The 19,130-nt window shown below is 46.5% G+C and overlaps 1 protein-coding gene across 2 annotated transcripts in view; it reads left to right on the top strand.

Moving 5' to 3' along the window:
* Positions 1 to 19,130, top strand: part of SH3PXD2A (SH3 and PX domains 2A) — a gene marked incomplete at both ends in the record, with an annotated part of 258,277 nt that overhangs the window by 25,755 nt on the left and 213,392 nt on the right. For both annotated transcript variants that reach the window (XM_082002289.1, XM_082002288.1), the window contains one exon: positions 19,047 to 19,127. In XM_082002289.1, coding sequence (XP_081858415.1) covers positions 19,047 to 19,127 — 81 coding nt within the window. The remainder of the gene's footprint in view (positions 1 to 19,046; positions 19,128 to 19,130) is intronic.

Genomic DNA, 19,130 nt, shown 5'->3' with positions numbered 1-19,130 from the left:
TCCAGGGCTTGGCTTTATATTCTAGCAACTGCAAAACGAATGTGCTTAAAGTGGTTTTATTCTTCAGGATATTGTCCTTTTTTTTTTTTTCCCCCCTCCTCAGAAGATTATTTTAAAGCTCATGTTCCCTGTTCTGGGGACACTTCTGTTGCCCTCTGCACATTGTGCCCAGCAGGTTCATCCCAGGATTGCCTTTGCCCTGGGCCTCAAATCTGGGTGTATGAAAACACAGGACTTCAGTGAAAATACTGCCTCAGGCTCCATGGGAGAGGAGATGGAGTAGGAGGTAGATTGGGACATAGGAGAACCTTCTTCTGCCGTGATGCTGAAGCCTGTGCTGCTCTCCCTGTCAGACGTGACTAGTGTTTGAACTTTCTGAAGCATTTGGTACTGGGATATCCCATCCCCACTGGACTGGGAGACTGTACGTGTCTGTATGCCTGCACACAGAGGGAGACAAGAAGTATTTTAAGAGAAAATCCCTGTGCATGACTGAGCTGCTCTCCCCCCATGCCAGGCGATTCAACGGGCTTTTTATATCCCACAGGATTTGAGTGTGCCACAGAGGCTCCAGTGAGTTTATTCTGCTGCTTGGAGGGGCAGCTTTGGTTGAGTGGGGTTCACTGCTATGCTGCCGCGTTTCAGCAACATGCCCTCTTAATATTGGTCCATGTTAGTTTGATTTCATGTTAATTTAAGTATAGATGTGCCCTTGATACTTGCTTCACAAAGCTGTTCACCCTTCATTTCTGTGAATAACTATCCTTCAACTCCTGAATTTTAATCTCTGCTCTAAGGTGCCCTTAGAATGGGTTTTATCTGGTTTAACTAGACCTGCCCTTATGGTGCTGCTTCCAGATGGGCTGGAGAGCATTTCAGTCTCTAGGAAACTGCATACAGATTATGACTCCGGTTGCTGCTAAAGAAATGCAGGAAACTTACTTTCTGTTTGCTTTGTAAAGGGAAATAACAGCTTACTGCTCTGCCTTGTCCCTGCCAAAGGGCAACTTTGTCATTGCAGAGGGACATTGCACCTGTAAGAGCGTACTTGCCTATGTTGAAGTGGATAGACAGGACTTACTACTCCTTGAAGGCAAGTACCCAAAGACAGCATCTTTCCTAGGCCAATGTAGGATGTAGAAATTGAGTCAGATGTTACTAACCTTGGGAATACATCACGCTCTATGGTAAGCAGCTCCCCAGCACCTTTCCGGTAGCCTGCTGCTTGTTCTGCTCCCCAGCCTCAGCATGAGGAGCTGAGCTGGAGATCTCAGTCCTGGTCCTCCATAGAGTAATGTATAAACAGCTGCTGGGTAGGGACTGAAGCCTGTTGGATTCTGCTTGTGGTGTCTAATTTGTTCCAAGTGCTGCTAATAATTAGGCAAATAAAATGATTAGTTAGAAAAGGAATTCAGTTTACTGAGAACATGTTCCAGGAGAGTTTTATAGCTCTGAAATAGTATCTTGTCAATCAAGTAAGTATTGTGGATTGAAGAGGAACACAGTAGCCAGCTTGGCAGTCAGTAGGAGAGCGCTGCCTGCAGTCCAAGGCTCGAAATAAACTTGGTATGAAAATGCACTATTTTATAGCCATGTTTCTCTTTTTTCCTGGAAAAAAAAATTTGCCTCCAAAACACTTTTTCTTCTGTCTTGTGCCTGGCACTATCAAATTTACCTGTTCTAGCTGTGTGCGCCAATGTGGACGTTCCCGAGGGATGTTTGCTTGTGAATTCCCTCTGTGTTTCACCTCCTTGTATCATGGGTCTTTGACCTAAAGCACAAACATTTCCTGAAGTGTTTTTCTTCCCTTCTGGGAAAAGCCTCTCCCACCACCTCACTTCTAGATGCCATCCCTTCAGCTTTGAGCCAGTGACGTGGTTGTATTGGTTCTTGGAGCAGAGCTTCTAAACATGACTCCATTTCAGTGGTGTAGCTTCAATTCAATTTTCCTCTGGAAACGCTATGGTTCTTTTTAAGGCCGTGTTCTCATGTTTGGGAAACAACTCTGTAATGTTTCACAGTTATAGTTCAGACTGGGCCTCTCCATCCTCACATCCATCCCACTGGCATCAATGGCCCTTGGCCCTGTGCTCACTTGAGGGTAGGGGTTAAAGTCTAGCTTCTGTTTGGGTTCGTCTGAGTCCTAGTTATTTTGCTGATGAGGAGGTTGATAAGGTTGCTGGAGCTGTGATAGATATCCAAGCCCATTTCCACAGTTTCTTCTGGTGAAAAGATGGTTTCTTGGCAGCTGGAAAAATCACAAGAACAGAAAGCTGGAAGAGAATTTCAGCTTGTGTCTGTCAACCTAAAAACAGGGGAGGGTGCACAAAAATATTTTCGTTTGTTGCCCGCTAGTGCACAACAGTGGCTGGGAGAACAAAAGCTGCATCCCTCATATCGTGCAACTGAAGTCAGCGTTTGTTTCATGAGAGCAGTCTTGAAATTGCATTTCTAAAGAGGTCTCAAAGGTACATATAAGAGCATGGGCATGGAGGAAGCTCTGCCTGAGTTAGCTTTAAGAACGGATCTACAGACTGTTTCTATAGCTAGGTATGTCCAGACTGAGACACTTGTTCCTGAAGAGTTTTTGTATGTGAAATGGGAGAGATGCTTTTGCCTTCCTAAAAGAGGTTGTAGGTTCATTGCAGTCTGCCGCTGTCAGCTACTGATTTTGGAGTGGCAGTGACAGGAATGGCATTTCCTTCCCCTCCCCAACTACAGGCTGATTATAGCAACTGTGTTTTTCTGCAGGAGAGGGGAGAAGAGAAGGGAATGGGAGTACAGCTGGTTAGAAGAATGTTAGGAGCCATACATGAACTGACTGCATCTCTTCCACTCCCTGGTTAGGGAGCAGAGAAAAATGTTGCTGCTAGTTTCCCTGGGATGAGGAAAACCCAAACCTTGCATGCCAGATGTCCTTTCAAGGGGAAAAAGAATAAAATGACATGGCTGGGATATTATTTGGATTGTTTTTTAATGTCACACCTCAATGGAGTCTGAGGTTATTAACTGGGGGATTGACTCTCAATATTGTGGCCAGATGCAGCAGCTGGCTGAGCTCCCTAGCTTCAGAGCTCACTTTTAAATCATGTTTCAATAATTTACCCTGCCAAGGAGATTTGCAGTTCAGTGTTGTTTTGGAATAAGTTTTTGAGCTAAGGAGGGCTCCCATGTCAGTGAGAAGGCAGTTTGGTCTGTGGTCAGCCTGGCAGGTGTTTCCAAGTGGGCTGGTGGACCTGTTGAGTGGCCAGGTCAGCAGATGGGAATTGGTGCCCCTCTCCGATAGATGGGATTTCTCTGAACTCTTGAAAAAACTTTCAGCCTCTTTCTCCTGTCCTGCACCTTAAATCCATGGGACAGATATGGGGCTAGTCAGCTAGAAGAGGCGTGATATTTTTCTGTTTTCTTTATTTTTGCATGCATGATTTCTCACTGTGATGGTGATTTGCTGACCTGGAGAGTCAGTGATATGCTCGCTGGCTGTGACTCTTAGTAGTTGCAAGTTGGGAGGCAGTGCCGTTGACAGATCAAAACCACATGACAGCTTCTCCAAGGAGTCCTGGCTGCTGAGTGACTGCAACGATAACCTGGCTTTCTTGCCACCGTGGAGTGGCTGCTTCAGAGCCCTTCCCAGGCTACGTGACTGGTAATGTGGCATCTGCAGCTAGGGCAGTTTAGCAATGGTTGGACTTGTGTGTAGACTGCTGCAGCTGTGGCAGGAAGTGAGCCGATCTGGAGAGGATTCAGTCACCTCCAGCTGAAAGTTGGCAGGACATAACTGATGTGTGAAATGAGGGTATTGGAGCAATTAATGTGTGCTGGAGTTGGGGACATGTCGGGCTGGAGGGTTCCTGCTCATTTGTGCAAAGCTAGAAGAGCATTGTCACGCTCAGTCAGGCTTGTAGACCAACTGCATGGGCCTGATTTTGGGAAAGTCCAAAATTATAGTGGAAGAACAGTAGTCACCAAGAGTTAAGATTTTCAGCAGAGCCCGCAAATCAACAGTTGTACAAGTCCAGATGGTGTACTTTGGACAAAGTGACAAAGAGGAAGACCTGGACAGTCGTAGGCTGCAAGTTGTCAATGAAGTTAAATGTTAGGCTTAAGTCTCATTGAAATCCCCAGAATTTAGGCCCTTTCTTGATGTGTAGCATGTCCTTCAGTGCCTTGGCAAGCTGAGCCTCCAAGGGATCACTGCTATGATCTCTGCGAACTGTTCAGTCTCTGCCCTATGCTTGCTAGGAAGATTTCCTCTTCTGAGGAGATGACATTTATCCACAGTACTAAAGCAAAACACTCATCTCAGTGTTTAGAAGATGGATGGTTACTGGGGAGATCTTTTTTGTGACCATGAAGAACTGGAAACATCAGGCTACCATCTCACCATCAAGTGAGACTCCTACCTGTTGTTTACAAGCCATGAGGAACTTTTTGGCTGTATTTTTATTGCTGGGGAAGAATTCCTGCAGGCAGCTTGGGGAAGCAGACAACGTGGGTACCATGCAGGCCTGAGTTTCCCTCTTGCCTATCCCATCCAGGGTGGTCCTGTGCTTGCTGAGATGCTCCTGGAGAATGCTGATGGGAGCAGTGGTTTTGTCTTGTGGTCAGCTATGTCTCGGGGCTTGTGGTTATCCTTTGCTAAAACAACCGGTCAGTTCTCCAACTGGCCTCCTTTGCTTACCCTCAAGAGCAATTTGGATGGTTAGCAGAGAGGAGAGACTGTGGGAGCCTAATGGTGTGTCTCTGGCACCCAAGCCTGTGGCTTTCTCATCTGGAAGAGTTCCTGCCTTCATTTCATCTGACTTTGTCTCCTTCCCTCAAATGACAGCAGCCACCATGGCTGTGTCAGACCAGGGTTTGGTGTGTCTTGTGGGGAGACTTCCTTCCTGCTTGCTGCTTCCAGTGGGATTTGGTTGACCTGGGAGCCAATCCCTGCTCCAGATTTAATTTATTATTTTTTTGCCTTGGAAGCTATCCCACTGGCAATGAGTTGCCCCATCACTGTGCTCAGGGGATGTCCAGCATGTCCAGTCCTTCTACCTGAGGCAGACCAGGGCAAATCCTGGAGCAAGTGGCCTGGTGGCATTGCTGAGGGCAACCCCTTTCATTTAGCAGTCTGCATCTGCTGGTGTGTGAGCAAGGGTTTATTTTTACCTGGGGACTCCCAGTGGAGAGCCAGCTAACAGGAGCGGGCTGCAGAGATGGGCCCAGGGAGATTGTGTGGCTCAAACTCAGAGACCTTCCTTTGCCCCTCGCCTCTATTTCTGTGGTTACCCATCTGCTCCTGGTGCAGAGTAGCGCATGGAGGTGTTTGGAAAGGGAAGCACTCTGCTAGAGCATGGGATGCTGTGGCTTTTACTAGAGCCCTCTGATAGCACCTGTCCCTGAATCAGATGTTTTTGCATCCATCTTTGTGTTGTTCCAAGGCAGTGAGTACTTTATATTTGAAAAGTATTAATTAAATGTTATTGGAGCCTTAAGAAAAGGCACAGTGGGCCAAGCCCTGCTAGTTTTCCTCACGTTTCATGGGACTGAGGAAGGTGAGATTTGATCCTCTTTGGGCTTATCTCTACTCAAAGGGTGGTTGCAGAGGAGAGAAAAGAGGCAGGGGAATTACAGTACTGGAAAAAAGAATCCTAGCTCTGCCCTGAGCTGTTTTGCAGTAAGACACTTCAGGGTGTGAGTTATGATGCTGTAATTCACACCTCATGCGTTTCGTGGCACTTAGCCGACTGCTTCATACCCTGCACACGTGCATGATTTCCACTCAGCTTGCCCCGTGGCTGTCTCAGCCCTCAAGTGGAGATGGCTGCAGGGCTTGGCTCTCCCTCTTGCTATTTATTCCATTTTTCCCTTTGGCAGCCAAAGCTGTGGCTGTTTGGGGCAGGCCTGGCATCTCCCTCACCCAAGCTGACTTTGGTGTATCCTTTCCCAATCAGCAGATTCCTAGTCCTAGCAAAAAAGCAAGGACAGTTTAGCTACTATAGAAGCTACACATTGCTCTCTTGTGTCTGTGCTGCTCCTGTTACCTGCTGGAAACGTTTGGGGCAGCAGGTTTGGTGCCTGGGAGCAGCAAGCAAGATTTGAAGCCTGAAAGGGGTCAAGAAGCTGTTGAGCACATCCATCTTTTATCTCAGTCTTCTGCTTCAATTCTGCTCTCTAAGAGCAAATGCTTTGGGGAAGGATTTTCAGATCAGGTCATTATTAATGAAATGCTTGGCAGGAGATGCATTCATCCTGCGGTTCGCTTCAGGGATGGAGTAAGCCATTTGCTGCCCTTGGATGAGACAGAAGTTGTTGCCTGTTTATCTGTCTCTCAGGCCACCTGTGAGGTGGTAGAACATTTCTGTGCCCTTTGGCCAAACTGACTGACCAAGCCATCAACCCCGTGGTGTTTCTGTGCCTGGGGGCGTGTGGGCAAAGCAGTTGCATATCGAGAGTGCTGCTCCAAAGCTGGCAGCTGAGCCAAGTCAAAGAAGCAGCAGCTCTTAAAAAATGCCTGTCCTCTTCGCAGGCTTCGGGAGCACACGTTGCTGCCTGTCCAAGGTCACTAAACACGCGAGCTGACTTTGATCCATGCTGTGCTCGCGCGGGCCATTGGCGTGCTGGCAGTCAGGCCTGGCCTGCTGTCGGGATTATCTTTGCATATCTGCTTCATCGTGAATTATAATGGTGCCTCCAGCTCCTTCCTGTGTTAGCACTTCATAAATTGGAATTTAAAATCGCTCTGGGGACCCGGGTTAAAAGCTTTGAACCCGCTGAATGAGGGTTGGAGTCAAATCCTCATTTTTAAAAGGGTCTGGCACTTGGAAGTGTTACACTGCCAGCCGTTGGACCTGGTGGCTGTGGCTGAGGTGTATGGTGGGGCTGGTTCAGAGGTCCCATCGAGCAGAGCAGCTGCATCCCAGTGGTTCTGTGCTGGGGCTAACATGCCCTGCAAAGACATGGGGCTGTTCATTGTGAGTGGGGCTGACCCAGCCACGCTGCTTCGTGGACCACCATGGAGTGGTGGTGCTGCATCGTGGAGGAGACACAGGTCAGTGCTGATTTGAGAACCTCTGCACCATGTATACCTTTCCTTACTGTACATCTACCTTAACTTCAACCTCGTAGACACTAGTTGTCTGTCTAGCATAGGATCCTTCTGAAGGCAGAGGAAGAGGCAACTCCAGAGACGGATGTCTGCCCTAGCCACGTACCTAGAGAAGGATCTGAGATGAGTAGCTTTGACTAGTTTGAGATCCTGACTTTAGGATTCATAAAACTAGAACTTTTTCCCCAAATCCTGCCTAGTGAATTCCTGCTGTCTCCAGATGCTGTATGTGTCGAGTGCAGCTGTATTAGTTCTTGAAAGTGTGCTGTTACAGACAGTAATTTTGCTGGGCTTTGGGTGGTCACTTAGCAGATTTAATAGAGTTTCTCTCCGTGGAACATTAATAATTCCCTTTAAGTGGCTAGAAGTGGGAGAATATTCGGGCTTGGGGATTGAAAGGAAGAGGTTTGTTTATTGTTCCAAGGCACTGGATTTGACAGAAATGTAAACGCATACAGACATCTTGCTGATTCATATTTTATTACGGGTTTCAATAGAATGTATAATATAGGCATGTCTCTAAAAGGCTTATTTCTAAGGTGACACATGCTGACTTGCAGCCACACACTCTCCTTCCAAAAATTAGTAACTCCTGGGGTATGTGTGGCTTGTGGCTGGGTTGTGATAGGTAAATGAGAAGGAATTAGTGTGGTTGCCATCACTCCCAGCCCTGGCAGCTCTGCCAGAAAGTGCATTACCAAATGGCAGTGCACGTCTCCAGAGGAGATGTGGAGGTTGTTATGGTGGGAAGCTGTGAGAGCGACAAAGCCCAGCCCAGGGTGGTTGAAAATCCCTGGGGATGTTGTTCTCCCCGGCACCAAAAGGGGCCAGGCTTACGGCAGGGAGCTAAGGTGATGATGGCTTGTGCCAGTGGCAATGCCAGTGAAGGAGCCAGGCTTGGGGGCTGATTTGGTGATCCCGTCCTTTGGCAGTATGGTTACAACTACTGATGATAGCCACATCCCCAAATTTTACGTCCTTTGAGAGGCCTATTTCCTTTGCACCCTCTGTACAGTCTGGGGAGAAACAGGCTGGTTTGGGCATTGCAGGTCAGTAGTACAACTTGGGGACTTTCTCCTCTGGCTGCAGTACAGTCTGGAGTCTCATCTCCCAAACCCTCAGCTGGGGACACAAAGTTAGACAGTGTGACTGTCCTGTCCAGCAGGTATCCCTGTGCCCAGCAGTTAAATGTATCTTCCTACTGTAGGATCCTTGTATTTGCAGGTTATAAAGGGGGAGCGACATTTTAAGGAGAAGTGCCCAAAGCACAGTGTTGCTCTAGGCTGAAAAAGCATCTCTTCGGTATCCCAGGAGGGCAGAGCAAAGCTCGCCATCTGCAGAACCTGCAGCCCGGCGTGCCGAACAAACGCGATCGGGAAACCGGTGAGGGCAGCGGCGTGCGTCTCTGCCTGTGGGTGGCCCAGGCTGCAAGTTGCAGGGTTGGAGAGCGATGGGTTTACGCTGTCTGTGATAGTCCTGTGCGTCTGGGGTAGGAGAGGGTGTTCCTGCAAGTGGGAAGGCAGGAAGCCAAGCGTGGGAAAAGGAGGGAAAAGGAGGATGATTGTGAGAAGAGTAGGAGGGAAGGAAAGGGCAGAGACAATAGTTCAACTTAACAAAAAGGCAGTGATTGAGGGTGCGAGGATTTGGCAGAGTATCTTCCTGAAAACCCTGAAGTTCCACAGGAAGAAGGTAATTTTCTGTTTAATTCAGTGTCGTGCCCTGACAGGGGGGCAATTCGTCCCTCACAGGACTCTTGCATCAGTTTTCCTGCCTTGGCCAGAAGCACCGTGGGGAGTAAGGAGAGCTCTCCACGTTTGCCTCCTCTTTGGCATTTCACAGTGAAACTCGGGCGTTCTTTGCAAGACTAGGACACAAAATCATTTTCTTTTACTCTTCTCCCCACAAGAAACTTGGATTTCTCCTAAGCCTGAAATCAAAGGTCACTGCAGTGGAAGACCTTTTTCCAGTGACTTCAGTATTGCATCTTTCTGGGGTTGTGGAGGTTGGTTCCCTTCTTTCCAGAAGTTGGTTTCACATTATTAGTATCGTCCTGTAGAGAACAGGTACATTCAGTCTTATGTGTGTATGGTCATGCAGACAGTATAATCAAAGATCTACATGCGTTGCGTGCTTGTTGAATGGGGTTTACGTTTTGAGGTTAAGTCAATTTTTCAGTCACTCTTCTAGCATTTTGCAATTAAAATGCAAATACTCATCTGTCGGTGTGCTATGTTGGCAGTTCTGTGATGCTTTGGTTGATCCAGTTGATTTCGCCTCAAGTTTTATCCTTCAGTCATGCACGAAAAATGCAGTTGCACAAACTGTATAGAAATTAGAAGAGTTGTTGAGTGGATTTTTTTTGGTCAGGGATTGTAGATCACACTTCAAGTACTGTACCCCTCAGGTCTGGCTTTGTGAATCTGAGGGTCTCTTGGTTTACATGAACTTTTTGTTTCCCTTCACTCAAAATGAGAAGGAAAAAAAAAAAATCCCACTATTCTATGGCAAAACCCCAGGAGAATTTCCATTATTTGGACTAAGAATGTCCCAGAGCTTTGTCATTGTTCTGGAAAGGCCTGGAGGAGTTTTGCTCCCTTTCCCAGGCCCTTGCTTTGCTTTTCCAACACTGCATCTGGGGGTCATATGTAAGGTTACAAATCAAAGCCAGAAGATTTGCATGCTAATATAAACTACATGCAAGTGTTGGTGCAGAGCAGGAATCCCTAACATGAGAAGCCGAAAGGGAGGTTGGGTTTTAGCAGTGCCTCTTTGCAATTAAGGCTGCCTGCACAGGGAATTTCTGTCATTTCTGTAACCAAGGCTACATACCTACCGAGTGCAATAACCTGCTCTGTGCCCGTACACGGAACAGGGTCAGCAGTGTGACAGTGTGCTCTGTCTTGATGTGGCCACAGGCTGTGTATGCTCTAGCACTGTCTATGTGCTCCATAGCTGGGAAAACACATCAGTACAGCCCTGCTGGTACAACGTATATGGGCCCTCATTCTCAGAGCAGAAGGGTACTTGGACAGATCTCCCGCAGGCATACATACCTCTGTGTTAGTTGTGTGTGAGATTTAGTTTTACCTGGAAAACAGCGGTTTTCAGAACATATTTTCTGTCTCTGGGTCTTGTCAATCTTGATGCATTTACACGTGCAGGTTCTTGTTCTCATTTGACCAAGCTATTCCTGTATGCCTGGCCCCAGGGCACTCGATAAAAATCCCTTTGCCTTAAATATGAGCAGAATTCTGCTCATCCTATTTTGAACATCCCTCAAGTCAGTTGTTCTTGTACCAGAATCAGTTCAGCTGCATCTCTTAAGTCTCTCTGCTTTGGAAGTGTTCTTCTGATATTTTAGCACTTTCATGTGAGGTTTGATCCAGCACCATGAAGGGAATGAAACTCTTCTCACTGACATCCATGGATCTGATGACTCCGTAATGGCAGTCAAAAACAGATGCGGGTTGCACCCATATGGACCAGGACTGGATTTAATTCAGACATTGCTCTCATCTGAGTGGTGCCAGCACTGACCATACAGCAGAGTGATCCCTTATAGGTGAAGCTAGAAAGACTTGTTATAAACTAAGGAGAGATTTTAAAGGCACTCATAGCTGGCCTCAACACTTTCCTATTAAAATGAGTTTCAGTGGAAGCAGAATGAAGCCAGTTTTGAGTCAATTTTTAAGACCTGCTCCTGTGGAGAGAATAAGGGCAGAGGAATGAAATTATCTTCACTTTTGAAAGTGATTTTTTTAAAAGTGCCATTTCCCCTTTGTGTCTATCCTTTACCCTGCAACCAACACAATGACTGTAAGAGATCAGAAGGGACCTGCACCTCACTCCCACATCCAGCACAGGCACTGAGGAATTCTACATTCAGGGGTGATATGTTTCTTTTCAGAACAACTTCAACTACAGACGAGTTTCTAAAACCAATTTAGTGAAATTGATGCAATTTTTGTATTCAAAATCTTTCAGTGAAACTTACTTGAAGGACTTGAAATTCAAATATGAGAGGGTCTGTTTTGTCTGTTGATTGTTGCTTTTCCCAGTTCTCTTTCCTTTTTTGAAAGGAGCTTCTCTTCTTTCACCAGGATGTTCTTATATTTTGGGGTCCTTGTGAAACACCAACCACCTGCTGGGGAGAAAGACGCAAGCACCGAGTTAAAATAGTCTATAATTCAGGTGGGATCTAAATGTAAGAGGCAGTAAGCTGCAAACTTTTTACTTTCAAGTGCAGCTGGATTATTTTCAGTTGCTTGCCACAGACAGCCTCTTTCAGACCCAGGTGGGATATTTGAGAAGGCCATGAGGGAGCCAGGTTTCACAGAGAGCCTGTATATTCGTATTTCCATTTTACGTTTGTCACTGCTATTCTAATGCTCTGTAGGCTTAGATGTTGTTTTCTAATCATTTGTCAACTCTTAAATGGCAGAAACTCAGTCCTGTGGTTATTCTGCTTCACAAATATTTTCATCACACATGGAAAGTAAATGCAGGTGGATAGAAACAGATTGGAAACAGAAATAAGAGTCCACGTTGTACACTGTACAGATGCTCTCCCTCCCTCATGCACATATGTAAATCTAATGGGTAGATGTTTTCTGCTTCCCTTGTCTGCCCTTTCCTTGCAGGGAAGCTGCTGCTCTGCTCCCCGAAGCACGGAGGTGGTAGTAGGGAAGCGACCAGTCTTTACTAGGCCTGTTTCTTACTCTCTTTCTGTAAGCTCCTGTTATTGGATATGTTGGAGGTAAGATAAGAGCCTTGATGGGTCTTTGATAGCAGGATAGCAGTTAAGAAACAAACAAAGCCCTGCTAATGCAACACAGATATTGCATGTCTGTAAGAATTCGACACATCATACTCTGCTCGCACACCCTTAAGAATGAGGCTAAATGAAGTAATCAAACAAGACCAGCAAGAGACTCAGAGGTGGTTTGTAACCAAGCTGCAGAGCTCCCAGCCATTCCAGTTCTGCAGCTCTTTGGTCAAGTTATTGTCACAAATCATGGGTGCAGATTCCACTTTTACCTTTTTGTGCCTCTCATGGCCGTGCAAATGACCATGCAAAGAAATGCAGCAGGGAGGTTTTTCCCCTTTTGGCTTATTGCTCTGATTGTGTGGGGCTTGTTAGCATCTCCTTAAGAGGAAGGTGCTGTGAAGGCCTGAAGTAAGTGCTTAAAAACCCAGGTTGGCAAACACCAAGACCCTGAGGGGTGAAGATGAGACTAAATAGAAATCTGAACCATGGACTTCGAAACCTCATAAGTGTATGAGAAAAATATGGGAGGCAAAGTATTTGTCTTACTCTGCCTGTGTAAACACAATGAGCTGGATTTGTCATTCAGACACAACCCTGTTACTTGTCTGGTCCATATCCCCAAAGCTAGGAAACCAGCAAAAATGTCTAGCCAGGTGCCTCCATACTCAAATGAGCTCCTCTTCCTGTGTTCCCAGGGACGTCTGCTGGCTGGCTTGAGGCAGTTGTTTGCTATTCTCATTATTAGGATTGGGGAAAAAGTAATGGATTTCATCCTGGATAATTCTGCACCAGGAGGAAGGTCTGTGCTCATATAGGATGCAGTAGCAGTGGGGTTCTCTAACCTAGAAAGGACCCAGCTTGAGTCTCAGAGTACGGCTGGATTCAGAGTTAGAAATCAGTTTATTTTTCTTGTACACAGAACAGATTTGATGTGAAGGGGCTGAAAAGAGAAGCAGCATTAATCCTCTTGTATTGCTGTTCAGAGCTGAAACAAGATCCACAAAATAAAACAATGAAGGAAGGAGAACTCTCCTATCCCTTCTCCACACGCCTCCCCCCCCAATGTTTAATTAGACTGTAAACCAGCTTGCAAACTGTGATGCAAACTGGAATTGCTGTGTCCTGCTTAAATGGCCTGTGTGGTGGCTGCTCACAGGTGAGAATTGGCGGCTGCTGGGGCTTGTCCAATTTGTTCCCTCCCTGCATACTGTAACTCTGCTTTGCTTCCCAAACTTAGGTACGTGCAACGCTGGTCCATGGGACCCGTGGGTTGTTCTGGCTTTTGCTCAGTTACATTTCCCCTGTTGGTAATGCAAATGTGAGCTGGGTAGAGGGGTGTCCCTGAAACCACATCTGCTTCATGAAAAAGCCAGATGTCCTGCACCTGTGTGCAGCCTACATCAGCCCCCATGCTCAGGGCTGCTCCAAGGCACCCTGCCACAGCAGCAAGCTCCCCAAGAGAAGCTCTGCTGTTTGGGGCTGCTTGGGTTTCACGTTTCTTACGAACCGCATCTCTGTTTCTCAGCTCAGTCTTCAAATTCCTGGGGTGAGAACAGCTCTGGACTGTGGTTGAAAATAGCTCTTCCTTGGCTCTGCACCGGTTGAGTTGTGGTCCCTCGGAGACCATCATGCTGAAAGGTGACATCATTGCATGGCACTGGGGGCGGACTCGCCATGGGCTGGGGGCTGAGGGTCTGACTTCATCTCTGTGGGAATTTTCCAGGTCTCTCAGTGCTTTGCAGAGCCTTTTGGATGCTGGTGAGCTGGGCAGGGAGCCCATGCTGCGCTCTCCGGATCCAGAGTCAAACGTAAGCTTTCTGAAAGTCTGCGATCCGAGCCAAGGGGAGGCACAGGTGATGTGTGCGAAGGAGGGCTTACGTTCTCTGTGCTTATTCCTGGGACGTTTTACTTTCCCTGCTGCTGTGCTGGCTCTTGCACAGACCAGGAATTGAGGACGCTGGGGGCCCTTACCCTGCAGAAACCCTGGCTCCTGGTGCCACTGTATTGTGGGGTGGAAGAAGGTACCTAAAATCAACTGTGTCGCTCCTGAAAGGCGAGCAGCTTTGCCGCTTCAGCCTTGTGCGTACAGAAACTGCTGTCTCTAGGCTGTTATCACTCCAAATCTGTGTCCGGGCCAGCACTGATTTGTGCTCCTCGGAACGTCTTTGACATTAAAAGGGTTAGGCAAACAGTAAGTTGGTGCAGTGCCCGTACTCCAGTAATTTAGGGCATAGATGCCTGTTGATTTTGTAGAGGGCTGCTGCAGTTTGAGCTGTTTTAATGTAAACTCCACCAGCTAAACAATCCAGCTGAAATTGCCGCAAGCCTTGCGGGAATCGGACTGACTTTGCGCAGAAGAGGACCAGGGAGCATTCACATGATGAGCTGTGCTGGTGGACAGTTTCCAGCTCACAGGCAGTGATAGCATCTGAATACTGGCGAATAGGAGTGTCTTTTCCAACTCAGTCATGATTCACTGGACGACAAACATCCAACACTTTAATATTAGACTTTGAAGAAGCTGACATTCCCCAGGATAAAAGGGCTATCGTGATGGTATCTGCATACAAATTGCACCATAGCGTTGTTTTTTTGCATTCATAAAACTTTCTTAATAGCTGGTGTTACTGTAATTACTTATTAAGGGTTAACAGCACCCTCTGTTATGGGTGCAGGCGTATTTCTAGACTCTGCTCTGTAAACTTGTCTTTGCCAATAGCTCGTGTATTTGTGGATGTTCTTATCTTGGTCTCATCAGAGTGCTCATTTCAGACATTTATCTTCCACTCCAGCTCATCTAGCTGTAGGAAACAAAACATTAGCCTCTAAAAAGCCAATTGAAAAATCGGTCACTTCAGAATAACCTGAATTCTTTACCTCTGGGTTTTGTGCCAGCTGGAACTAAATATTTTCCGCTGAAAAAATGATGTTCAATGACAAAGTCATGCCCGATGACATTTGAGTGAATGCTTTTTGTAGTAGGAAGTCATCTCTCATTGTTTGGTGTAGGCAGTAAAGGGAGAGCAATAATTTCAGTTTGCAATAAATTTTCTACTCTGTGATAGCTAAAATGGAAGTTTCCTAGAGTTAGAATTAAACAATAATTAGCAGCTATAAAATCTCCCTGACATCCCGCACCTTCTTTCACACAGCATGAATATTAAGAGCTGCTTATCAAGCTGAGTTCCTGATTAATATTCTCCAGTTTGTACAGGCCTGCTTCTTGTTTCTCTGAAGAAGGATTTATTTTAATATACATAGCAGACTAAAAAAGACTGGATTTGTGAAATTAAAGATTGAATATTCGTAGTGGCTGGAGCACCCAGTGATTATGCAGTGAGTTGTTTGTAATTTATACTTCAATTATTATTTATTACGGCCTTTTTTTTTGTTAAGGATTTTTAAGGTGAAGTATTTGAATAGCAGCTGCTTTTTGACTTCTTTAAGGTCATAAACAGAGTAGATACATAAAGCAGATCTTTTTACTCTAAGTAAATAATTATGGTACTAATTGGTAATTTGCAGTCACGATTAAAGTTCAGTTCTGTGTATGTATGGACTGTAGGAAAACGTTGTACTTACATGGAAGAGCTTGCTCCAAGACATGTAAGGTGCTTTGATTTTTATCTCTTATCAAGAAGCAGCTTGCTGAGGGCCCAGGACCAGCTGTGTGCCAACGCGGTGGCTCATGTGGCTCAGTTTTGGGAAGCCCTTGGATGCCACAGAAAGCCCTCCCTCGGCTCTGCAGGCAGCTCGTGAGGGCGATGCTGGGCCTGCCGGCTGTTCGAGCGTGGGACGGCTCTCTGTATTTATCCGATATTTCCTGCTGCCTCCTTGTCCCATTGCATTTGCATGACCTCGGGCTCCCCCAGGACTACTTCTCTCATTCTCCCCAGGGATATTGTTGATTGCTTTCACAGTGACCCGTTTTAAGATCTGAGCAAAAAAAATGACGAGGTAAGCTGGTGTAATGTTTGCTGCTCATGAAAAGGTTATGGGTCCAGCTAAGGCAGCAGAAGCAAATAGTCACCAAACTCTGATCTCTGAGGGAGAGAAATGTGATATCTAAGGCTTTTGAAACCTCTAGACCTTGCTTTTAAAATCTGGCATTTTACAGATCTTTTCTGAGTTCAAGCAAACGGTTATTTCCCATTATTTTAAATGGTGGCTTTCAAGAAGCAATTTGATTTACGCGAACAAGCAAAGAAAATCAATAGCTATTTCAGATTTTGCACCTGCATCCCACCACGCAGATTTTGAGCCCGTTTGTTTCTCACTTCACAGAGCTCTGGGTTATGGTTAAAGGCTTTTATTGCTTCTGCTATGATCTTCCCATGAAATAGAAGTCAGTGCATCTGCATGCTGCCTGATTCATCACTTGCTGAGCTTGAAGAGACCTAAGGCTCAAAAAGATTGAATTGCTGTTTTAAATGTGCAGCAAAATCCTGGCCTGACTGAAGTCAGTGGCAGCTTCATTCCCGCAGAGCCGGGATTTCAGAGCAGGGACTGTATCTGCACCGTGCAGTGGGATCCTGCTCCTACACCCACTCCCTGCACCAAACGCATCCAGCCTCTTGCCCAGAATATCCCTTCGGACCCTGCTCAGCCCCATCTCGTGTGATGGGGGTATTGTGCCACTTACTGCACCACTGGATGATGCTGGACTGTTAAAGAAGGATTAACTCCTGTCTGGACGAGATCTTGACCAAGCAGACTTGCAGGCTGTTAAAGATTTTGGGGACGCACAGTTTTTGTGGGTTCTGAAGAGTAGCTTGGGGAAGCCTGCAGTGCCATGAAATTCAAAAAGCATGGATGTCTGTGGCTTATGCGTTTTATTTCTAGCTTCTAGAGAAAAGATGCATAATTAAAGAAAAAATATAATCTTTATTTGCATGTACAATATGTTTCTCCTGTCCCTGTCTTGTCCCCATTGTGAGAACCTGGGGCCAGAATTACAGTATCTGAAGTTGCTTTTGGATCCCAGTCAGCTCCCATCTGTCATGATCTGTTTTTAATCGAATGGGTTTTCCATCTGAAAGTAGCTGTTGGATAGAGAATGAGTAGAAATATTTGTGTTGTGAATTAGCTCAGGGTGAAGCTACAAAATTTTTTCTTTCTTTTTTTTTTTTTTTTTCCACAACAAACACATGGAAAAATATTTTTCAGTGTAGTGTGGCTGGCCTGAAAATTAGCAACAGCAGCTTCCTTCCCAGCCTCTGACTCCTCTGGCTTGTCTGCACGGGTAAGATCTTTAAAGGGGATTTGAAACCTTCATGTTACACAGCCTTATTCCCCCTTCATGAAGCAGGGCAGTGCTGGTGACACCCTTGTGCATGCGGGTACTGCGGGAGGGAGGTTGCGTGGCTTGGTTTTCCGGGAGAAAGATGAGACGCAGTAGATGAATAACCCGGGTTTGCTGAGAGTTGTGCTCTCACTCCTGGGCCGTCTTTCCTTTGTCAGCTTCGATGGTCGCTGCTCTGGTGAGAGCAGCAGATATGTTTGATACTATAATGGAGTCAAATTCAGGCTCTTAGTCCTTACACTCGGTGCTCTGTGAAAGGTCCCAGCCTGTGCTCAGCATGTCCGGTTCTCAAATACCATGAAACTGGGCTGTAGGAGATGGGGAGCAAACTGCCTTGGAGACTGAATGTGGTCGTAACAAGTGGAGAGGAAAGTGAGGCTGTAGGACCTCCATGGTGGTGACCTCCATCAGGTGACACACCTTTCTTACCTGGAAAGAAGAGGAGAAGAATCCCTTAGCAGTCATTGGGAAAGCATTGTTAAACCTGTTCTTCAGTTCAATACCTGTTATTCTTCAATGCCTGTTATTGTTAAAAGCATAGAAGCAATTTCCCTGCATCAGCACCTTGGAAGATGGGTTAGTGTTCTGGGGGAGACGGAGAAGAGGGTGATGCTTATCCATCCCCCATCATTGGAGACAGAGAGCTTCACTTCTGCATCCATGGCAAAAGGGAGAGCTCCTGCTGCAGCACTGGGGCTGAGGGAGGAGGGATGCTTTCCTGTTTCCTCTGCCAGATCCTTATCTCACTCCATATGTGAAACCTGGAAACTGCTTTAAAGACCCAGGAGCTGGCCTAGCTGTGATTGCTGTTACACTGGCATTGCGTAGTCACCCTCAGTGGTCACCCTTGATGGCTCCATCCTGTGTTTGCTATAGTCTTGTTGTGTATCTGTTATCAAGGCAGCAGGACCAGCATTTGGCCTGAAGGCCATTTTATGAGAGCGCAGAATCTGGCTCATTTTCTCCATTATTTTAAAATGTTTCGGAGGTACTATGTGTGTGGGGTGTGTGTGTATATATATATGTGTGTGTGCATGCACATGCAAATAAATTTTTATCACAGCTTCTGGCAAAACAGCGTTTCTGTAAGATGACTGTTTTAGGGATGGACTGGGGCTGGACAAGGGAAATCCTGGGCTTGTTGTGGGCTTGTGTTGCTGTTTCCACTGCTGTAAGAAAACAGTGTCCCTCTCACTGACCTGCTTTACATCACCTTTGAATCAGTCTGATAGATGCCAGAGGTGCCAAGTGGTACAATGTGACTCAGCAAGGGCTGTGTGCTGTAGGGTTAAGCTGTTGTTGGGCGCATACAGGTGTGTGTAAGCAGATGTGTTGCATGGGTGTAATCCCACAACCCTCCTGGAGCTGAGTTCCTTTTGAATTTCCTTGTTGAACTAGAGCCACGTGTTGCCTGGGAAGGGCCATGGTTGCATCTCCATACATGAGGAAAATCTGGAGCATGGGGTTGGAGATCAGCAGCCCACGATAGGCTGTTGCTTCAGGGATGGAATAGCTCTCTCAGCAGTGCCTGCAACAGGCCCTGGGATCCTCCAAACAGGCAGAGGTAGCGGGCAGGGTGTGCTACCACAGACCAGAAAGTGTGCTGTTGATTAAAGCTTTAATACCAGGGAGAGTAAAATTGGTGGGGAGCTGGTGATAGGGATGGGTGGGAGAACACTGGGTGCTCTCCTGAGACCTCTGCTAAAGGCTGCAACGGGGCAATGGCTTTAATTTAGGCTAGTGCTGCACCCAGGGCTATGTTCCTCATTGTGAGCAGGAGCAGCCAGTGAGGTGAGGAATTAACCTATGCTGACGGTTTGGCCTTTGGACGTGTCCTGTGCTTCATGGCCCACATTGACTTGTGTTTTCTTTTCCCTGAACAGGTCTATATCATCAATGTAACATGGTCTGACTTGACTTCCCAGATCATCTACCGGAGATACAGCAAGTTCTTTGACCTGCAGGTA

Source organism: Phaethon aethereus (assembly GCF_964289735.1).
Source record: "Phaethon aethereus genome assembly, chromosome: 7".
Lineage (NCBI taxonomy): Eukaryota > Metazoa > Chordata > Aves > Phaethontiformes > Phaethontidae > Phaethon > Phaethon aethereus.
Note: the sequence above shows the minus strand (reverse complement) of the source record. Positions and strands in the feature narration are given on the sequence as shown.